The 23,880-nt window shown below is 37.9% G+C and overlaps 1 protein-coding gene across 2 annotated transcripts; it reads right to left on the reverse strand.

The window, feature by feature from the left end:
- Positions 1-15,376: 15,376 nt before the first annotated feature.
- lhx3 (LIM homeobox 3) lies at positions 15,377-23,443 on the reverse strand (the record flags this gene model as incomplete). 2 transcript variants are annotated; one of them, XM_079450591.1, is made up of 6 exons in its annotated part: positions 15,377-16,408; positions 16,515-16,686; positions 17,298-17,449; positions 18,586-18,788; positions 18,873-19,044; positions 23,107-23,443. In XM_079450591.1, 6 exons carry the CDS (start codon positions 23,168-23,170, stop codon positions 15,981-15,983), a joined length of 1,191 nt encoding a protein of 396 aa, XP_079306717.1. In that variant the 3' UTR covers positions 15,377-15,980. The 2 variants fall into 2 exon arrangements, with proteins under 2 accessions (XP_079306717.1, XP_079306718.1); XM_079450592.1 differs by lacking the exon at positions 23,107-23,443 and adding an exon at positions 20,356-20,455.
- Positions 23,444-23,880: the final 437 nt, after the last annotated feature.

Consider the following 23,880-nt stretch of genomic DNA (forward strand, 5'->3'; position numbering starts at 1 on the left):
CTCATCTTCTTCAATCTGAATGTTTCTAGTGAAGCCTCTTTTCTTAAGCAAAAAACATCAACAAGAACATCTGGTCATCTGTAAAACTCATGTACATTCACAAACACATGCACACACACATGCGCGAACACACACACAAACACAGGGACTTCTATTGAGGGAACAAGTTTACTCAATCAACTTATTAGGATTTTAATAAGTTGATCTCTCTCTCTCTCTCTCTCTCTCTCTCTCTCTCTGTCTCTCTCTAAACTAAACCAGACTTGAATGAACTGAACTAATGTTTATATATACAGTAGCCCTACAATTCAAGAGTTGATCAAATCAATCCGCAAAGGGCCACTGGTGCTTTTCTTCTTCTTATGTGTTTAACGGTGGTTGACATACAGCGTATTGGTGCATTACCGCCACCTTCTGCAAAACATGTGAAGAGTTAAAACGTCAAAGGTGCAAAATTATCAAAGGTAATACGGCCACAAATAACCAAACCAGAGGGAAAGATGGCAAGAAATTGCATGCGGTAAGTAAAAAGTGTTCAAATTCATATAGTCTATTTTAATACAAATAAATCAAATAATACTAATTCTTTTTTACAAGAATTTATTCAAACAAGTTCTTGTAAAGCGCTTGGCTTACTCGGGTGTGTTTAGGTTGTGGTTAAAACATCTATAATGTTTGCAAATATTTCAGATGCATAACATCTTAATGAATTCTCGTTCTTTAATTCTGTTTCTATATTCTATATTCCAACTTGATGTCTATGTTATTACTCAAAAAGTTAAAGGGATCGTTCGCTCAAAACTGGACATCCTGTAATCACTCGTTTACCTTTATCTCATTTCAAATCCTAATGCTCTTTCATGAAACATAGACTGTAGTCAATGATATCTGTGTACAAATATTGACCATGAGTTTACTTTTGTACTGATGCTGATCAATCATGAAAAGACGTTGTACATTGTAACATGTGCATTGTTTTATTATCTAATTTGCACATATGTGGATCAAGGAAGTCATTGGTAAAGTCCTGCGCATTGCCCTGGTTGTCTCTTCATGTAGCCCGTAGGCCGGGATTGACTGCAGAATCTGCACCTCTACTGTTGCCATCACTCACTTCTGATACCAAACTTCAAAATGTGCATAAAACCGGGGCGGAAACCTGGCTACATACACACAGATCATCCTTTGGTGGGCCGCTTTAAAAATGGGGCATAATTGATCAGTATATCACTTCTACAGGCACCACCTCTGTATGTACTGATGATCATAGAAGCACAAGATGAATGCATGCACACGGTTAATGTATTGCACATTATGCATTATTCCTAGTCAAATGAAACACGCAAAACTGACTGTCTCTCTAACACTCATCAGACAAAATGTTATAATAAATTAAATCAACATAGTAATCAGTGCATACGTTGTGTTTGTATTTAGTGAAATTAAATATTAAATGTCTCGTCCGCTAAACCCCATTCAAACAGACGGATAGTTTTGGAGCTATTGAGAGCTCCATGAACCATGTGAACACGCGGCGGCGAGATCAAAGTGTGTCGCAACTCTGTTTTTCAACGCCTCTGGGTCTGACCATATCATTAAAGTGAAAGTTCACCCAAAAATACAAATTCTGTCATCATTTACTCACCAAACCTGTGACACTTTCTTCCTTCCGCAGAACACAAAAGAAGATGTTTTGAAAAATTTTGTTCACCGGACCCCATTTACTCGCATTGGTTTTGTGTCCTTACAATAGAAGTGAATGGAGTCCAGTGCTGTTTGTTCACCAACTTTCTTTAAAATATCTACTTTTGTGTTCTGCGGAAGAATTAAGTCATGCTTGTTTGAAACGACAAGAGGGTCAATTATGACAAAACTTTAATTTTGGGGGGAACTATCCCTTTAAGTGTTTCGTATCACAATAAAATTAAGATTTACAACATCAATTACGGTTTTGTCATTGTACCATACTTTGTCATGGATCATAAAACATGGAAATATTGTTTAGAAATATATGATTTAATTTGGACTCATAACTAAAGACTTCTTGACATTTACGCAGTATGTTGAACTCTAATCTTATTAAAGTGAGTCAGAGAATACATTGAATCTGTCAGTTGACAAAACATTTCTTATTTCTGATTATAGAATTCATCTCTTCAGTTTTGTTTATTATACAAATGCTGTTGCTGTATCTCTGAAACCTGGAGATGATTCTGGAGGTCCGGTGCCAGTTCAAGTGTTATGGATGTAAAGGACCCAGAGCAACACACAGTCAGGCCTTCCAGAAACCCACAGTTATGGCACTAGTTCAAATGTAAATGTAATGGAAGTGTATGGCTAAATTACACAAGTGACAGTAACTCTGAAGCGTACAGTAAATGAACCGAATGATGCGATCGGGGACTTTCATCCTCTGCCTCTAATTTACAGTTCAAGTGCACATTTGGTGTCCATTCCACTGGCTGAGGATTTATGGAGTTTGGGCAGCGTGTTTGGAAGGGCATGACTGTATAATTATTGTGTTGATTTGCTGTGCCGGCCCGCCGGGGGCCATTACATTTATACATCTCAATGATGTGATTCATATAGACAAAATGCTTTGAGAGGGAAATAAAAGTTTTAAAGCTCTTTATACATCATAACGTCTACGTTCGCTCAAAATGCCTCGTAGATAAGCACAAACACTAAATGTCATATTAATCGTATTATTTTATCTGTAATATGACATTATATAATCAATTATTGCAAACACATAAGCTGGATTCTCACAGGCGTAAACTTTTCCTTCCAGAATGAATTCTTCAACAGAAGTATAAGTCGTTCTTGTAGTCCAGCTCATTGATTCTGCAGATGTGAGTCGGCCAGCCGGCGGCTCTGATAGATGACGGCCAATTGATTTGAATTTAATTAACAATTTGAAGGAGCCGTATAGAAAGTCTCTTATTTTCCTGCTTCTCCAGACTCCTGCACAAGGCACGGCGGCGCACTGACTCATGGGTAATTTATGATGCGATCAATAAGTCCCGGCCTAACATTCATAGTGTGAAATAAGGAGGCTGGAGCGCTGTCAGAGCCCAAGAGGAGAATATGTGAGAACAGTGGAGACATGCAGAGGGAAAGATGAAGTAGAAAAACAAGACAAATGAAGAGACAATGTCGAAAAAAAGATCATAACACAGCAGAAAACTCTCAGTGCAGTCACTCACAAAAGAAAAACTGAATAAAAGACAGTAGATCCTGCAAGATATCTTTAATAAATAAATGATGGCAATCAATATTTTTAAACATATATTATGTATTACAACCCAAATTATGATACTTTCATAAAAAGCATAAAAACTGAAAACATCCTGGTAACTATCCTAGCAAACACAAACACTATCATAAAAACACCATAGGGCCGTTTCTAGCCTTTTGGGCTCCCCAGGCGAGATTCCCATTGTCACCCCCCAATGTCTCTGCCCTCCTACCACCATGCTCCACCTCTACACAAAACAAATCATTTGCAACCTTCCATAAGAAAGAAAAAGAAACATTTGGGAAACACATTTAATAGTTATTGCAAAATCATCTAAATTCAAATATTGAAACATATACTGTATATTAAACTCTTTCTTTTACTTGAATTATTACAACAATATATTACGTTATCAGCTATTAAGTATTATACAGTAATACACAGTTACCAGTTTTCAATTAAACAACTATGGAAGTTATTTAAGGAAGTAACTGGTAAATGACTTAAATGACATAAACAAATACAAACACCTACTGGAGGCGCCCTAGGTCATTGCCTAGTTTGCCTATGCCTAGAAACAGTGCTAATAGTAACCATCCCAGCAACCACTCACACAAGAATAAAAACACTCAAAACCCCCTAGTAACTATCCTAGCAACCATAAACATCGACCACGGCAACCACTCATGCTCTATAAAAAGACTCAAAACACCATAGTAACCATCCTAGCATCCCCTTACGCTACCATAATAACACCAGAACACCATAGTAACCATCCTAGCAACCACTCATGCTTCTATAAAAAGACTCAAAACACCCTAGTAACCATCCTAGCAACTACTCGTGCTTCCATAAAAAGACTCCAAGCACCCTAGTAACCATCCTAGCAACCACTCATGCTTCCATAAAAAGACTTAAAACACCCTAGTAACTATCCTTGCATTCACTCACGCTACCATAAAAACACAAAAACACCCTAGTAACCATCCTAGCATCCACTCATGCTACCATAAAAACACTCAAAACACCCTAGTAACCATCCTAGCATCCACTCATGCTACCATAAAAACACTCAAAACACCCTAGTAACCATCCTAGCATCCACTCACGCTACTATAAAAACAAAAAATACCCTAGTAACAATCAGAGCAACCACTCACACTCCAATAAAAAACACTCTAGTAACCATCAAAGCAACCATTCACACTCCAATAAAAACACTCAAAACACTCTAGTAACCATCAAAGCAACCACTCACACAACAATAAAAAGACCCAAAACACCCTGGTAACCATCAGAGCAACCACTCACACTACAATAAAAACTCTCAAAACACCTTAGTAACCATTCTAGCAACCAATCACACTACAAAAAACACTCAAAAACACCCTAGTTACCATCCTAGCATCCACTATCGCTACCATAACAACCACAATACACAATGAAGTATTCACAATACCCTTACAAAACCCTAGCAACCATGCTGGCAACCACTTACATCACTGCAGCATTTGAGAATCAAGCCAGTTCAAGCTCTCTCCCTCAGTGACATAGAGAGTCTCTCTATCATCATCATCATTACTGTTGAGATTAACATCAGCACCACTACAGATGTGCAACATTAACAAATATAACACTTCAAATGATAACAGACATGCGCGCGCATTCAGGCACATGAGAAGCCAAGGTGAACCCAAAAAATGAGTCAGAAGCACTGACCTCCATATCAGTGGTTCCTGACCCGTTTACACACGTGTGTGTCTCTCTAGCGCTGTCTTTACTGCCTGCTCATAAAAATGCTTTATAACGCAGCGTGTAATGCGGCACATTAAGGGGGCTGTTGTTGTTTCACGCAAGGTCATTTTACCTCCAGTATTTTTGCCTTTAATCAGACTGTAATCAGATCACACCTGCAGAAACAACACTGCAAAACCTGCTTACCACTCACAAGCTTACCACTCTTTAACAGACATACCTTTTTAATATTTTTAGCATCATAATTCCAACCTGTCATCTTGATATTTTATTTTAACTCCCAGTGACATTTAAATCTTTGAGCTTGGTTATAATCTGGTCAGCTCCACATTAATAAAAGAAATGTATAATCCAGATCTGCTTGTTAAACCGCCGCATGTTGGATTAAGTTTGACCGTAAGAAGAGGCCAAAGAGCAGCGGCCTGACACTGACCCTTGACCCTTCAAATCTGATGTCTTAACAGAATCCTTCATCTGTCACACAGAAGAACATTACACTTCACACTGTACTCGGTTGATGTGAAGTCTAATATCATTTACAGTAATGTTTCTAATCCTTTATTTCTGTGAAGGATTTTAAGATGAACATCAACATGAGATCCTTTCTACACCTTTTTTCGATAATTAAAAATTGGATAAAAAAATTGGTAATCATTTTCATGATATTAACAGTTTCACTGTGTATACATATACACACTATAAAAACTCTTGATTTTACAGTTTACGTTTTTATTCAAAGATTTCTGATAATAAAGTGATTTGCATCAATTAGAATTCCAGTCGTTTCTTTTCATCCGGCGTAATTTTCATATGACACAACAATGAATAATGTGATAATGTGAAAGTTTAAATACTTTCAGCGACTCTGCAGCCTATCACGTATATATCAATATATTACGTTAATGCATATGTTTGAGCCATACGTTTAATTCTTTGTGAACTCAAAACACTTCGACATTATTTTAAATGATTGCATTTTTATTCTGATTACATTTAGTTTGATATCATTATTTTGGCAGCAAAGACACAATATATATTATGTAATGTATGTATTGAACGAATATTTGATTTGTCCTTAATATGATTATGATATGTTCAGCGTCAGCAATGTGTATTTACTCCGTCTCTGCTGTGCTGTGTTAATCTTGGCTTTGAGTTTTCATCACATCACATGTTTTGTTATATGAGAATCGATTACAGACAGTCAGAGAGTTCAGGGCGACTGTGTGTTTTATGGTTTCCAGGATCTGCGAGTATCCGCCCAGCATTCACGGATCTTATTTGACTCTACATATTCATTTATTTATGTTCACAGGCCTCATTTCATTAATACAGCACTAAACATAAATGCATATGCACACACGATCCAAAATGAATTTTATGTAAAACGTTCCCATAACTCTATGAGACATGATGGGACTTACGGGCCCTTGTAATTTCATTACATAAAAAGGTTGTGTATATGTTGTGCGTCAAAAGGAGGGGCGGGTGGGGGTCTTATTAGCTCAGCGTGAGTGTGTCTTTGAGGGGACGCACGCGTCTGGATGAGCAGAGATGCAAAGAGACATTAAATAAACAAAGTGACTCCATGAGAATAATCCACACGCTTACATTAACATGCACCGTGAGATTGAACCATCTCCAAAATGACAGAATCCTCAGAGGGTAACGTTGACTTTTCATCTGATCTCCAATCAGCCTTAATAACACACACGCACACACAGTTTGGCTGGACACATTTCTGTCTCTATTAGGAAATGAGTTGAGTTCTCTGGTTGTGCTGTTTGATGCGATTCAGTGAACATGCGACGAGACGGGTCTCTGGAGACGAGCCTTTGAACTGACACATCAAAACAAACACTTCACAATGTCAACGAATCCCAACCACACGTCCATTCCTTCATTTAACTGTGTCCAGAGTTTATCAGGTGTGATTTCAGCTCCTCCAAGACAAACACACATCATAGAACTTTCAATATTTGTTGTCTTTTATGTCTCTTTCTTTCATCTTGGCATTGGTTTTAAAATGGCGTTTGCATTGATAGTTAAAATAACGCGAGTAAAAAAAAACGGGATAAATTCATTCGTATGAAATACAATGTATACGTTTCTATCAGGGACATTGACCATGGGGCAACATGAATAATTAATAATGTATTTAGAAACAGGCACGCTTACACACACACACATTTAATTTATATATGTATGAATTATATATACAGTAAGTGAAATATTAAAATGTTTCAAATGATGCTGTGAGCAAGATGCCAGAACACCAGGAAGGGACTGTTATTCATATAAGATGCATATTTAGATTGAATTTCTCTATAGATAATGTCCTTTTAACTCTGCAACATATTTTTACTTCATATCCTGTGATTTCATAACGTAGCAAAATGTTCACAATTTATAATCATTTCATTTTATATCATTCTTATGGTTTAATGATAAAATCATTACATTTTTCATAAATCTTGACTAATCGGAATGTCATAATTATCTCTAATGTGACAAAACAGAAGACACACACACACACACACACACACACACGCATGCACGCAATTCTATTAATAAGGGGACTGCCAATCCATAATGTGGAAATCATGTCGGCCGGTATCGATCGGTCAGGACCCGTGGAGAGTGTGTGTGTGTCTTAGCCACTTCAGTCTATTGAATTGAGATTCTCCAGCCATCTAAGGGTCAAAGATCGGCTCGTGTCTGTATGATCAATATCACAGCATCGCCACCAACCTCTGTGTTCATCCACCATAAACACACACACATCTGCTCACATTCTGCAGTTAGCACACACTCAAATATCCAAATATCTCAACATTACTTTCATTTCAAGAAATTCCATAAAATGGTCATTTAGTCCATTTTTCATACAATATAATATAATGCATTGTAATGTAACAGTAATGCGATTTAACATGACAAAATGTTATGTAACATATAGTAATTTAATGGTAACACTTTATATTGAGGTACCCTTTATGAAGCATTTATAAATGTGTTCATTAATGATTAATAAGTCATTTACAAATGCATTATAAAGCAGTTATAACTGCATGAATAAAAGGGGGATTCAAATGAAATACCTGGCAAATAGTGAGCAGGTATTAGATAAACAACACAACACCCTTCAGTGTCCAGTCTGACAGACTATATCACAAACAACATCAAGATAATAATCAATCTGCTTTCGAATCAAATAAATGACGAACGAATACATTTATTAAGCATTTATAACATGTGAGTTAAACATGGCTCACTATTTGGCAGGTATTTCGTTACAACCCGTCTTTTTATTTATGCAGTTATAATGCATTTGTAAATGACGCATTAATCATTAATGAACACATTTATAAATGCTTCATAAAGGATACCTTAATGTAAAGTGTAACCACTTAAATGTAATGAAATACAATGTAATATACAATAACATAATGATTTAATACAACATGATATAGTACAATATCATCTTACATAATATAAAATAATGTAACATAGCATAATGTTATTAGAAGAAATATGTACAGTATAATATAACGTTCAACTTTTGATTTACGAGATGAATAACAGACGTGTAAGATTCGTTCAGTCGTGGGCTGTTGTTCTCTGTGTCCTTCAAGCACCCTTCAAGTGTTCTTGCTCATTTCCATACGGTATGCAAACAACTTCCCAGCTTGGCCCCGCCCCCTCCCTCCTCACACACTTCCACGGATCTTACAGTACGGCGGTGCGATTTTTCCCACCCGCCAAACGGGACACAGCGGGATGAGGTTTCAATGAACAGCAAGGTCAGAGACGAGCAATCTATTCCATCCACTCTCTTATTAGGGATATAAATAATTTGGATCAGGAGTGAACTGTGAACCTTGAACCGTTAGCCCTGGAGAAATTTATCTCTATCTGTCACGGCCTCAGTCTTCTGTCCGTGCGCTTGATAGTTCCATTAGGACAATGAGATGGATTCAACCACTCTGCATATGCAATATTCCTCCCGTCCATTTTGGTACGGCAAGAAAGCCTCTCTCCTCCCCGTCCGCTGGCCTATTGAACGTTTTATGGCCTTGAGGCTCAAAACACAGAAGAGAGGAAAACACGTTGGAAAATACCCAACGTGCTCTCGGTCCGTGGCCCTGATCCGGACAAAATGACAAAATCATAGACAGTGTGATGATGAGATTGATGTTCTCTTATTAATCTTCAATAAATACATCTTGACCCGCGGATTACTGCGTGCCCTTCCCAGCAGCCCCCACCCCTTCCTAGATAAGACCATCTTACTGACATGAATTATGAAAAAACAATGTTCTGACCTAGATTGTTCCAGAATGTGTGTCCTTCAGCGTCAGGGATTTAGCATACAGTGCTTCCCACAGCAGTTTAGGTAAAGTGATTACGGTATTAAAAACAAAACAAGAAATCGTGCTAAAATAAAACCTGTTTATAGTGAATTATATTTTATTAGACGTCAAGTTTGAGATTCGAGCTTAAAGTAAATCATTCAATGTGATTTTGTTGTCATTGGGATGTATATGTGTGTTTGCGTGCATGCATGAAATGCAAGAACAGCTGTGCTGATATTTAGCATTTAAATGAAAACTGTGCATGTATTTACAGGAGTTTTATGAAGAGATAAAATACAGAAAGAAGGATGTGCTGTGCAGTGATACAGCGATGACGTCATAGCCGTAACTATCATACAAAATGTAAAAACAAATGAATAAATCCTACGTTAAATATAAGTACGCCTGTAATGTTTGCATCAATGTGAGTCATTTTCTTAGGTGATTTTCTGTTTTCATCCTATATATTGTAAAGAACATTCTGTGAAAGTATAACCTTTATCTATATTATATCGATGGAGTCATGCATTGTCAAAGAGCAAAATCATAATTAAATGAATGACGGAAATAAACTTTAATGCTCATTATCTCAAAGTTATAACTTAATAATCTATAGATTTAGAGACTCTAGCCTGGTTTTCACAGACGGGGTCGTATGTTTGAACTCCTATAAGGTCCAAAGAATGTTACATTAATAATATTTCATTTGATTGTATCCTGGAGACATTTAATTGTTGATAGCTTAATACAATTGACTGTGAATTAAACTCACAATTTGATATCTTGTGAGTGATGAGTCGATGTAACTTCTAACAAAAGCTGAAATTGCTTGAGTTATGTAAAATCATACATTTTCGTATATACGTCCATTTATATGCAGCATGATGTTGTCGGAATCTTAAACGTTGCACAAGATTTCAACATTTTTACAGTGAAACATTTTAGACAAACATCATGCTGCATATAACTGACTTTACACAACCTTAGGAGAACAATTGTGATTGTACAAAAACAGAATGCAGGTGATGTTGTGTTCTCATCTGGCATGATAATGATGTCCTGCTGTCTCTTATAGTCCAATGAAAACACTTCACATCTCACACACACAAACCTGATTGATTTGTTGTCAACCCAAACACAACCAGGAATTAACACGGCGTGTGCCGCATATTAACACGCAAGCACAAACAAACATGATTTGGCCATCAAGGATTTCAAGTTTCAACATCCAGGCAAATGGTTTAAAACCTAGTGTTGCCTCTTCCCTGAGAAGGTTATTGTTCAGAGGTTTCTGGGTAAAGCTTTATTTGCGCTTTATTGAAATATCAACATAACTAAAATTGTTAAGGAGAATTATAAACAGACATGTGTGAAGGTGTAAATGTAGATTGTAGAGGATCTGGATTTGAGTAAATGTGATGAGAATGTTTGAGGATCTTGAATAATATTGACTTTTGATTGCAGATTTGACTAATCTGAGCTCAGTTTGACACATCGGTGACATCTCTTCTCAAACGAATCTATCCGTCAGACAATCTAATCTCACTGGTGTCTGTAGGAGAAATTACTGAGACATTAAAAAGATCTAATCTTTGATTTTCCTGTCTCATGTGCATACGTAGATGGTTCTTTGAAAAAATCTACATCTATAGAAATGTCTTTATTATTCATTTCATCACTAAAGATACATTTCCTGGAACTACGAGCTGTGTAGTAATGATGAGATTTGCATTAGCCGGCCATTAATGCACATTCTCCCTTTTGTACGGCACAAAACCTTCATTATCTCTTCCATCAGTTCAAGCACACAAGGGCTCAAAATGAAATTCTTTAAGCATTTTACTAATGGCCGTCATCACCCCCAGCTGTAACGCCGTGTTGAAATGAAGTGTTAACTGGAGTGCACCGGGCCACGGCGTCACCGGGTCCAACTCACCAGAGGCACACGTGGGCGTAACAGATCGGACCGCCGCCTCATAACACGGCCGTGATTTATCATCACATCAAACCGGCAGAATCAATCAGCGGCAGCCGCACGCTTCCACTTCGAACCGCTACAGCTGTGTTGTGCTAAAAAATGACCTCCGCGTACAGACGCTCAACTCAAGATTGATATTCTAATGGCATGTGTGTGGGCCGCAACAATGTGGATATTTCACACATACACGACACGCGTGTGCGTGCGGTGGTTTGGCACCGGTGAGGAATAGGCTCTTCACAACATGCAGTAATTGAAAAGTGTGCCGTCTGTGGGGACCATCTGTGTGCCGTGAGGGTCTGTGCGGGGCAGATGGACGCCCCTGGGACCTCTTAACACCTCATAGACATTAAGGGCCCCGGGGGGCCGCCGAACACTCAGAAGAGTCTAATGAGATAGCTGGTGATTATTGCACCCCTGGAAAAGAAATGAGAGCGATTATCTGTGTTTGTGAATGTGTTTTTGCAGATGCTGTGGAGAGAGAGACCCCTGCACATATGCACCAGAAGCGATCGCGTCTGAAACAGTGTTTCAGCATCACACATCTTCATGGCATTTATTTGCCCAGAATCACGCCGGAACGCTCTGAGATCATGTGAAGCTCATGTAGTGTCCGGCTCAGCAGAGGATATTACTCATTACCGCAGTTAATTGATTGTTTACTCATGGAAGCTGTTGAGTAATCTGGAGGGTCCCGAGGGTCCGGCAGACGCTCGCTGCTTACTCACTGTGTGTCCCCTGAGTTGCTCCATTAGGCCTGAATGCTGCGGGTGACGTGTGGGACCCCCGGGAAGTGTTACTGCCACCACTAATTTACTGAAACCAGTTGACACACACAGCTGACTGCAGGCATTCTCAGAAGTGAACTCCGTCTGTAAACTGCTTTTGTAAGATCAAACGCTATGTGTGTTGCTGAGGAAGCTAGTGTCAAAAACATTTTTTATTGAAAATATGATTATTTATCTCTTTCAAGATCAGAACACAATCAGATTCGATGTATTCTATTCTATTCTATTCCATATTGTATTCTATTCTATTTTATTACATATTTTATTCTATTCTACTCTATTGTATTCTACTCTATTCTATTCCATATTGTATTCTATTCTATTTTATGACATATTTTATTCTATTCTACTCTATTGTATTCTACTCTATTCTATTCCATATTGTATTCTATTCTATTTTATTACATATTTTATTCTATTCTACTCTATTGTATTCTACTCTTTTCTATTCCATATTGTATTCTATTCTATTTTATTACATATTTTATTCTATTCTACTCTATTGTATTCTACTCTTTTCTATTCCATATTGTATTCTATTCTATTTTATTACATATTTTATTCTATTCTACTCTATTGTATTCTACTCTATTCTATTCCATATTGTATTCTATTCTATTTTATTACATATTTTATTCTATTCTACTCTATTGTATTCTACTCTATTCTATTCCATATTGTATTCTATTCTATTATATTACATATTTTATTCTATTCTACTCTATTGTATTCTACTCTATTCTATTCCATATTGTATTCTATTCTATTTTATTACATATTTTATTCTATTCTACTCTATTGTATTCTACTCTTTTCTATTCCATATTGTATTCTATTCTATTATATTACATATTTTATTCTATTCTACTCTATTGTATTCTACTCTATTCTATTCCATATTGTATTCTATTCTATTTTATTACATATTTTATTCTATTCTACTCTATTGTATTCTACTCTTTTCTATTCCATATTGTATTCTATTCTATTATATTACATATTTTATTATATTCTACTGTTTTCTATTCTACTCTATTCTATTCCATATTGTATTCTATTGTATTTTATTATTATTTTCTATTCCATATTTTCTATTTTCTATTACGTATTGTATTGTCTATTCTGTTCTGTCCTGATTTGTTCTATGTTGTATATTCTATTCAATATTCTATTCTATATAACATATTCAATAATTTTATATATTATCTTTAAATAAAAATAATTTATTTTTATTTGTATGAGTTAAACACTGCTGGTATGCCTCTGTGGTATAATCACTTATATACTCTTCAAAGTAATGCTGCTTTAAAAGGTTGCCATAGAAGAACTTTTTTGTCCAAATGGTTCTATAAACATCCTTTAACATCTGAAGAACCTTTCTCTTACACAAAAGGTTCTTTGTGGTGAAAAAATGGTTCTTCAGATGAAAGAACCTTTGACTGAAGGGTTCTCTGTGGAACCAAACATGGTTCTTCTGTGGCATGTGAACAACCTTTTAAGCGTTTTCAGAGTGTAACTTCTGTTCATTAATGCAGCCTAATAAAATATATCTCATGTATAAACCTAATCAGAGTATTAAACACATAATAATCATATGTGACACTTAGCTGTTTTTTGTTTGTGTGTTTATGTGCTCCATGTGTGGATCTTTAGCATTTACAGAAATGTGAAAGGCCACTATTTGTCGAAAGGACGGTGGAAAATATTCACACACACAAACACAATGACCCCGACAGGAAATTCTCTTTGCGTCTCTTATGTAAATGAAGGTGCGTAAAGTTAAGGTGAGAGCGGGAGAGATAATCTCTGAATTGAGTTCACTAAGTAAACACCTGCAGGTGTAATCTGTGTTTTGTCTGAGATGTATTCACACATCCGTCACCGGAGCATCTGAGAGAGAAAAACTCTGTTTTACTGACAAATCCACCGAGATGTCCTGAAAACTGACCAGAGCTCAGATCCTTTCAGATTAGTTCTGCTTTAACATTTCATTCAGTCTCTGGACCGCGTTCCCTCTCACGCGCCTTCAGTTACATGGATTACATCTGAAGATAAAGCACACGACAGAAGGAGAGTCAATCTTCATCAGCAGCTGGACACTGTGAACAGAAAGATGCAGACCAGCTCGAGCAGGAATAATAAATCCCACCCTACAGCCTTCAGCTTGGAATAAACCCACCACAACATTGAGGTTGCGTTGTGGAAGTTGAGCTGCAGAAACATGATGTCATGTCAACGTTGCAGCACCCAGGAAACAAAACCTCTGCAGTCAATCTCCTTTAACAAGCTTTTTTCTTCAAGATTTATTTTGAAATTTGTCTGCAAGTAACCATGATGTTGAATTTATTGTTAACGTCTTCGTTTGACAAAATTCCTTCATATTTCGCCTACATTTGAAGTCTTGATAAATCCTGTAAAATCTCACATTTCTCAATGGTGGTGATATTTTTTCTTACTCTTTATCCGTTTTAATAACATATTATTATCTTGCTCTCTGTATCTCAACACAATGTTTTTTTCCTTTAATATGACATAAATTCTATTTAAAAAGACAATTGAGCAAATGAAATGCACCAGCAAGCGTTTGCATCTTAACACAAGCTGTTCGCATAGACACACGTGTGTCTCTCGTGTTCTCCGTTAGGACTGCAGAGCATCCTTTACTCACAATCAGATGCACAAATAATGCAGGTGTATTCTTTTATTTCCTTACGTGCGATCCGGACGTTCCCACATCCCACTTTCAATGGAACACAACCGTTGTCTGAGGATGCTCGGCCTCACACACACAGTTCAGCATCATCTGTTCAATTGAACCAGAATGTGGTCTTGAATAAGGAAACAAATCTAGTGTTGAGGCATCAGGGTAAACGTGGCACGCTTATCTCCGAATCCACAAGTTGCCGTACGGCCTGCATCAAATTTCTGTACTAAGAAGGCGTTGAACTCTTGATACGGCTTTGGTCAAAAGCCAGACCGGCAATTTGCAGACTCAGCCGGATCCGGCTCCATTATCTGTGCCCCGATATAAGATCAATGTGATTAATCTCGGAAAAAAAAGAGAAATAAATATCCAAGACCGGTCGCGTCGTCTCTGTGCCAAACGGGCCACCGGAGAAACCTGCTGGGATCAAATGGCTCTTTACGGAGCGCATAACAATGAAGTCGCTATAAAAAGATGAGAATCTGCATCCTTTTAGCAAATGAAGGCATGAAAACACAAGCTCGACGTAAAGAACATCAGTGCCAGGACGCTACCGTTAGATTTCACTGACAAATTTATTAAAGATCTACTGTGTATTACTTTAGCGTCATCATGGAGAATAAATAAGACATAAAACATTTCTTTCACATAAACAAACACGGGAGCCACGGCACCTTTTGTCCAGATCTCTCCGACTGCACAAGGTACACGTGAAAACACACGAATGCATAGAAGAGCTATTCAATAGAGAAACAACAACTACAACTTGTCTATCCCTGTTGCGGAACACATCTGCGTTTCCCATATCGTCCGAGGAGGTCGTATAAAAATAAAGACAACACATTGATAACATGTTATATAATGCATATAGACATTTGGCAACGACCAGACGCTTTGACCAAAACCCGTGAGATCACATTTAAACATCAATGACAGCCATGAGAAGTGATGTTTGCTGTTACAGTCGGTGTACTGTAACCAGACAGGCTCGAAGTCATGCTGCCGTAAGGCCTTCGCTTGTGAAGAGCCCCAAGCTTTCTGTAATGTAGTGTCCTTCAGTTCATCTGTAACCGAATGTCCGACTCTGCTGTCCATTCCATCCCAATGATGAAAAAAGATCACCGGACCGGATAATAGAGATATTAATCCACTCGCGTAGTGTTCAGAACTGGGCATGGTCGACTTCATCCAACCAAGACGCCGGGCTCGCAGGAAAGTCCGGATAGCCACCGCTGCTTCCCGTGGACAAATCTGAGCTGGGACCGTTGCCGCTGGCCATCATCCGAACGCCCGGAGTCATGTTCTGGCCTCCGCTCTGTCCCACCATGGGCAGGCCTGATTCAGGGTAGACCAGGCTGGAGATGAGCGGCTGGTGTCGGGGAAGAGCCTGCAGCGAGCCCGGAGACTGAGGCAGGCTGTAAGGACTGCTGGCCTGGATGTCATGGTACTGATCCTGGGACGGAAGCATGCCGCCATGTTCCAGCGGGAACTGACCGTGACCTCCGCCCTGACGGCTCAGAGCCGGTGAACTCTCGCTCAGACTGCTGTAAAGGCCGTTGGAGTGGCCGAGCTCGGACATCGGCGCTTCATCTGTACACAGAACGAGCAATTCTTAATAAGCATCATGATCCGTCATTAAACATTCTGTCTTTATACTTGACTTTTCTTGGCTTCATATGTTTAGGTAAATACACACCTGTGAAAGAGACTTCAGCATCGCTGTCCATCCCGTCCTCCTGTGTGCTGTCTTTGTCAGATTTTGAGCCTCCACGTGACCTCTTCATGTTCCGGAAATACTGACCCCATCTCTGCCGTCCAGCATCTTTCTTCAAACGCTTTTCTTTTGCCCGTCTGTTCTGAAACCAGACCTGTGCGGAGACACAATTCAATTTCACATTAAAGCTTCATATTGCACGAGAGTCAATAGACTCAACTGCATCATATATCATATCAAAGCACAATCATTTTTATTGACATCATGAATTAGGTTTCAGTTTTTTACAGTGAAATAAAAACCCATTTGGTACATTCTTAAAATGCACCTGTGTTCCAATGTGTGTCCTAATAGTCTGCTGAGCAGACAGAAATGAAAAATGATGCCAGAACTTTTCATTAAAATTCTGTAGGATAGAAAATATCCAACAGCTTCTTTTATTTTTCCATATTTTGTAAATCATTAAACAGAAATGTACAGCAATCCAACTTTTGGAGTAAAATAAGATTAAAAATAAGAGACCACAACCCTCCATGATGTACCCACATAGTGTCAAACATTTTTTGCACATAACCTTTTCAAATGTGCTTTATAATTTAATTTCTAAAAACAATTAGCTATAACAAAATTACTTAAAAATATCAAGTGCACACAAACATCCTTACAGTAACACCGTCACCTTTCACTCTGTAAATCCATAATAAACACCTGTCGGGTTTAAATGAATTACAAATCACATGGATATGTAGTTGATGTGAATGTTACCTGCACCACCCGCATGTCGAGGCCGGTCTCTGACGACAGCTGCTCGCGCACGTGTCGCGCGGGTTTCGGTGAGTTATTATACGCGTTCTTCAGTGTTTCTAACTGTTTGGCGGTGATTGTCGTGCGGGGTCGTTTCGCCGTCGAATCCGCCTCTGAAATATGAAAAACATATTTATTAAGAAAATCAAATCCCTTGATGTGTTGTTTCATATCAATAAATCAAAACGCAGTCTTATTTGTCATTTTCCTTTACTCTTATTATATTCTTGTATATCATTTTAGGCTGATCTCAAATAAATGTGTGTATTAAACATGCGCGGTATATTCTTCATGTGGTGTGCATGCGTAATCGTTCAGGTTCGCTCTAAGCGAAATTATGAATTATTACAGAATCATACATGCAAAACATCAATAAGCATTTTAATGAATAGAAGCGTCTGCGAACGAAAGGCACTCAACTAAGTACACGTATTAAACATTTAGCGCGTAATTATCCAGTGACGTGCTGCGTAATGTGCACGGGGGCCTTTCCCGATCCCGTTTCCAAAAGAATCCAGCGCGCAGAAAACTGCTCAGAATGCAGATTCGTCTCTCCAGCTCCATACATCAGCTCCAGTGCACCTCTCACTGTAACGCGTATGCATGGCGTTGGCACTTATCGATTTGGAGGCTGGCGAGTTCGCAATTACCTGAGCTGGGTCAAATGTTTATGGACGAGCCCACGACCAGCAATATTAAGTTCAGAGTTAAAAGCAGCCAATCAATGCGAGGTCATTGAATAAAAGAAGTAAACCATTAAGACTTTGACAGAAGTGTGCTTGCGCAAACGTTTTGTGCAACTACTGATTTTGCATTTCTTCCAAAAATAACTCCAGTAAAAGTATATAGACGTCTAATGCTGATACCACGCGTGTAAAAGTGAAGGCTCCTTAAAGCTTCCTTATCGGGTTGTATTGCTCCATAAGGATCATCTCTACTGCGCAAAAGGTTCTTGTAAAGGAAAACGGAAATGGTTCTTTGTGGAACCTTTGACTTGACCTTGAAAGATACTTGCACAGTAGTTTTTCAGTAGGGGTGACATCATAAAGGTTTCTTTTTCGTTTGAAGATTTATACCTTTAAAAAGTGCTTTTAGAATGTCGTACCTATGACTCAATTAAACCCTAATTATTGCTGTCACTTATGACCACAAAATGATATATCGAAAATGGTGAATGTTTTCTTAAATAACTGCATTATTTGAATTTCAGTCCATTTTTTGTATCGTCTGTCGAGCACGAATGTATCACCTCTCTGTTTGGCGGTCTCGTAATCGGCCTTGCACACCAGTCGACTGTCCTCCATCAGGTAATACTCATCACCTGTGGCCAGCTGTCGTTTACACACGATACACGCGAAACAGTGCAGGTGATACACGAAGTCCTGCGCCCTCCGGACCACCTGCGTGGGGGGGATGCCCTGCTGGCACGCGGCGCACTTGGTCCCGAATCTCCTTTAGACAGAAACGGAGTCATGGGTTGGTCTAATGCAGTCGAGTGAAATATAAACAAAGGATAAATACTCATAATAAACTCACTTGAAGAAGTCATCTTTGCAGTACACACTGTCTCCTCGACTGAAGCATTTCTCGGACAGCTGAGACTGACAGTCGCTGCACTTCAAGCATTTACTGTGCCAGTGTCGATCCAGAACCTTCAAGATGAACCGATCCACTATGTGCTGGTTACAACCCGCGCAAACAGGAATATCTGCAGATGCAAAATTGCGCCACATTATCATACTGTATATGAACTGACAAAATAAAATGCATTTAACCTCTTCATGCTTTTTCAAACATAAAACCCGACCCATTTTTGTCGCAGCATTCAATTCAGAATATGAATCTTGCACGACTTTATTTCGCAGGAAAGAAATGATTTTAAAACGCGACAGTGCTATAAAAGCGTGTCCATCTTGTTTCTTTCTAACGGCTGTAATTCTATACAACTAAACGCGCATTTAGTGCACCTTATATGCTTTTGCATCACCAGTGCTGACGAATTATCCTATTATTGAATTAAAAATGAATTCAAACACAATATTTGTATTCATATTATGTTGGGTTATAATGTCAAAACACTTTCATCTAAACATATCTAGGCACCGAAATAAAACGTCATATACAAACACATTAATAATAGCATAAAATACAAAGTATTTGTGCTGGAGACCGACACAAAATCTTAATTTAAAAAATGTCATTTTGTGTTTAAAAGATAATCATTTAAGTCATTATTGTTTTTGCTGTACATTCTATTTTGTGATGGATTTCACTGGATCCACCCAAAGCAAATTAAATTAAATGAAACAACACCGATGATAAATCGGTTTCTGTAAATGTATTCGTTTAACCTATTATACTTAGAATGGCCAAGGTCTCTTTTTAGGTTGATACTGAAAGGTTTTAAAGAATAACCACTCTATTTACATAACTATCATTAAAATCCAGAAATCCTTTTTAAAAATAATGTTTACTTGGTCAAAAAGCGACAAGTAATCACATTACAGTATTCAGAGAAACATTTTTCAAAGAATACACATATTCTGGACATATTAAATAAATAAGTCAATCATGTCGGAACAGAATCACATGTGTTTCTTTACTTCAACATCAAATACGTCATGAACAAGTGCACATATCAATTATTCAATCAGACAGCATCTGTAAATATTATTCTGTAAATGAAAGAATTAGTTTTCATTTCAACGCTTTCTTTGTCATGTACTTTGTATGACAAGTTGTTTCTGGATTTTTTGCAACAATCACTGCGTTTTTCGTTTGACCAAATATTCCGTGCAAATATTTAAACTCAAACTGTGCGTCACACAATATAGGTTGACTAAATAAAATGTACATGTTATTCTGACAGACACAGCTTACACCCTGAAACAAGCGCACATCCATTCTAAATACAAAGCCGAAATATCCTCTTCATGTCCTGTGTGAAACATCACCGACACAACTGCTCAGCATAAACAGCAAAAGTGAGTATTCATCGATGCTTTAGAGTCTCTTGTACCTTTCCGTGACTCCTCTCTGTGCGTCAGTAACGACAGCAGCATCTCTGTGTGATGAGATGGCGACTCCTTTGGCGAATGTCGCGCCTTAGTTTGCTCCATTTTCATTATTACAATTATGAACAACAAAACGTACTCTTTAACTTATTTAAAGTTACGATATGCACCGCACACGTGCAAGCAAAAAGCGTGTCAAAGACAGACGCGTCGCGCGAAGACTTTCTGATCGTTGTGGCTCTTGAAGCGCGTCGGAAACGCCGCCCAGTTTCTCTGATACAACAGACGAGTGTCACCTGGACACCAGCAGCAGCATCACGGTGCCAAGCAAGTTCACTGATACAAGGCCACAAAATCTTCAACTTCCACATCCATTTGCGCATGAGATTACAAAACGCGTTTGTAATTTCCATATAATGCTTGAAGTTATACGTCTTCAATCGGATGCATTAATATGTTGACATCTTTTCTATACAGCAACATGTGCTGAAATACTGGACGCTGGATCACGTTCATCCGGATAGTGAATGGAAGTGCGTAAAATACATTGCAGCACAGAGCATTGCGCACAAAGAACACAGCACAGTAATAAAGAATCAGTGAAATTGCTACATGATTTTACGTTGAGAAAACTCATTAAAAAACGTTGGCCTAAGACAAAACGTACTAAAACGAAATAATGTTCCATCAATCTTGCACAAATGGCGAATCGAAATGATTCTAGAGAAATACGCGCAGTCAAAAGTTTGTTTGTATTAAACACGCATTCTACGCCTATTTGATTTTCTGTGACCAATCATTCTCTTTTAAACGAAACATGTTTATCTAACATTTAATCCTTCTTGTTCCAAATATTAGAATAAAGACTTATTTTAGCTTATAGGAACGAAACAAAAAACAAATAGATCGTCTAAAGATATACTGTACATAAATTATGATGTGTACACTAACAAACACTGTACCATCTCAAAACAAATGAAAAAAAGTGCAATGCAGAAAGATGACTCACACAAACAGTGTATAAACGTCTACGTGTTTATTTTATATCTCTAAATGTCCAACGGTTGCTTTAGCAAAGGAAAGACATTTGGATAAAATGCTGATGGAGCTGATGAAGAAGCAGATGAATTTTATTGACACTGATCGCTCGCGCCTGGGGAAATCAGCTTTAGTGGCACCACCGCCTGTCACATGATAAACTCAAAATCAATGGCACATTTGCCTACATTTTTCCCCTTTATAAAGTGTGTTTTGGTGGATGGTGCAGAATGTTTGTCTTCACTTTCAGCTTTATAATTTTTATGTCACATTGATTTGTTTTCCTGTCATGTGCCTGTACGGAAAGTCATGGGAAAAGTTAACATTTTGACCACGTCACTCCGCATAATGTAACTGTGCATTCATAAACAGAATAGGCTAGCCGTGCAAATTACTTACATGTCTTTATTTGACATAAAGATTAAGATTTGTAGTTTTAGTTATTCGTTTTTCTTTATTAATAATACATGCAACTTCAAAAATGCTGGGTTGTTTCAACCCGTGACTGGGTCAAATAAAGTTCGATATTCGGCACATCGTTTTGTTTGTGTGTGTATCAGGAGGTTTTAATAATATCCCTGCGAGAATGAACCGTGGTTTTATTAGACTGTAGTAAACGCGTAGTAAGCCAATCGTGTATTTTGGTGGATTGGTTACCAGAAAAGTTCTCTTTTTCAAATATAGTTACCGAAAAAAATTGGAAAATGTTATGTTTACCGTATATATACAGTAACCAAGTTCCATAGTTAGACAATAGTAAATCCATGGTTAATTTTCCTAAAGGTTTTAAGAAAATAATAATAATACAAATCTGAATAAAATCAAAGAAAATAATGAATACATATAACTAATCTTCTTTAGAAGTTTAGCCCTATAAGATTGTGTTCAAGACCATCATGATTGTGTTTTCTTTACATCTTTTACGCATGTCATCCGCCGAACAGGTTCTCTCTGGTCCAGGTGCTGCACCTGTCGAGCGGAACCCGATATCTGAGCGCGTGGAGACAGAGCGTCGGTCCACCGGCGGATCTCTCATGACAACCGTGAGCACGCGCTTCACATCTGTTCCACGCGCGAACAATGTCGCTCATTACGTATTCATAACGCTTCCGAAACGCGAATGATGAGCGCAAGAAAACTGTCGTTTAGAGTCTCGAAAAACCGACCACTTGTAAACCAGTAGTGTCAGATTGTTATTTTCATACAGCTATACATTTAAAAAATAAAAGTTGCTTAGTGGGTTGTATGGTGCCACACAGAACCTTTAAAATCCACAAAGCCTTACTGCTGCAAACACGCTCTTTGGGGTGGAAAAGTAATAGTTTTGTTTTGAGTTAACTGAAATGCTCTGGTGATGCAAAAATATGTATTTGCGAATAAATTTCAGCTTCTTTATTATGATGAGTGAAGGTTCTTTAAATAGAAGAATATACAGAAAGACTAAAAAAACTGACAGCGGTGTCATCAGACTGTTTATAACCTTCAGAAATGTGTGAAAATATGACCAGCTCTTCTACAATTATGAAATAAAAATAAAAGACATGCAATAATAATTCCAGTTCACACGCTCTTCACGGGTAGTAAACGCTATAACACTTCATTTGTTAACTGTTGAATGGCGCTTTTGTGTTTATACCAGCACGACACGTCACGGATCATTGGTCAACACATCATGTCCACGTTAAACAGCTCGTGAGGACATTCAAAAGCTCTCTTACCTTGACTGTACCTGGAGAAATTACCAGCGTTTTGACAACTTGATCCCGGATGCTCCAGCAACATTGTGACTCAAAACTAAACTCACAGCAGCTCAAAATTATTTCATGGTAAAGAGAGTGAGGAAAAAACGAATTGAAACGAACTCGACAGAATGATTTCCAAGCGTTTAAACGCGACCGTTCCTCTGTCTGTAAGTTTTCACATGTTGTGGTTTGAGGTCCTGTGTTGATGTGGAGGTTTGAGGAGGAGGATCCTGGTGACCTACAGGTTTAGCATCACAAAAGCGCAGGAGAGGCGCGCGCGCGTGTCTCTGTCCGCGGTGCTGAAGGAGTTTCTAGACGCGTGGACCCCCCCCCCATCTCAAACAGTGTGTGTTGATGATAAACATGTGTTGCATTGTGTTGTATAACGTGAACACAATCAAATCACAAGAAAGAGGAGGTTAATTTCATTTCAATATCATTTGAATTCATCTTTTGAATGTTTTTGTGTAAGCTTTTTTTTTTGCATTTTTCATTATTTTCAATATGTTTCACTGTTTTTTGTTGTGATGATTTAAATTATTGTTTCAATGTAACTGAATGAATATACAATTTTATTTCAAAACCCTTTTATCCCAATTTTTCGTGAATTTGATAAAATATATAAATCGTTGCTATTTTTGTCACACTTGATGTTTGAACCTGGGTTTTGCAAATATTAAAAAACAAAGTAAGAAAGCTATTAAAAACTGCTTATCAGCTTTGACAACACAGTCTTGAATCATTTAAAAA

This window comes from Barbatula barbatula (genome assembly GCF_947034865.1).
Source record: "Barbatula barbatula genome assembly, chromosome: 2".
In the NCBI taxonomy this organism is placed as follows: Eukaryota; Metazoa; Chordata; class Actinopteri; order Cypriniformes; family Nemacheilidae; genus Barbatula; species Barbatula barbatula.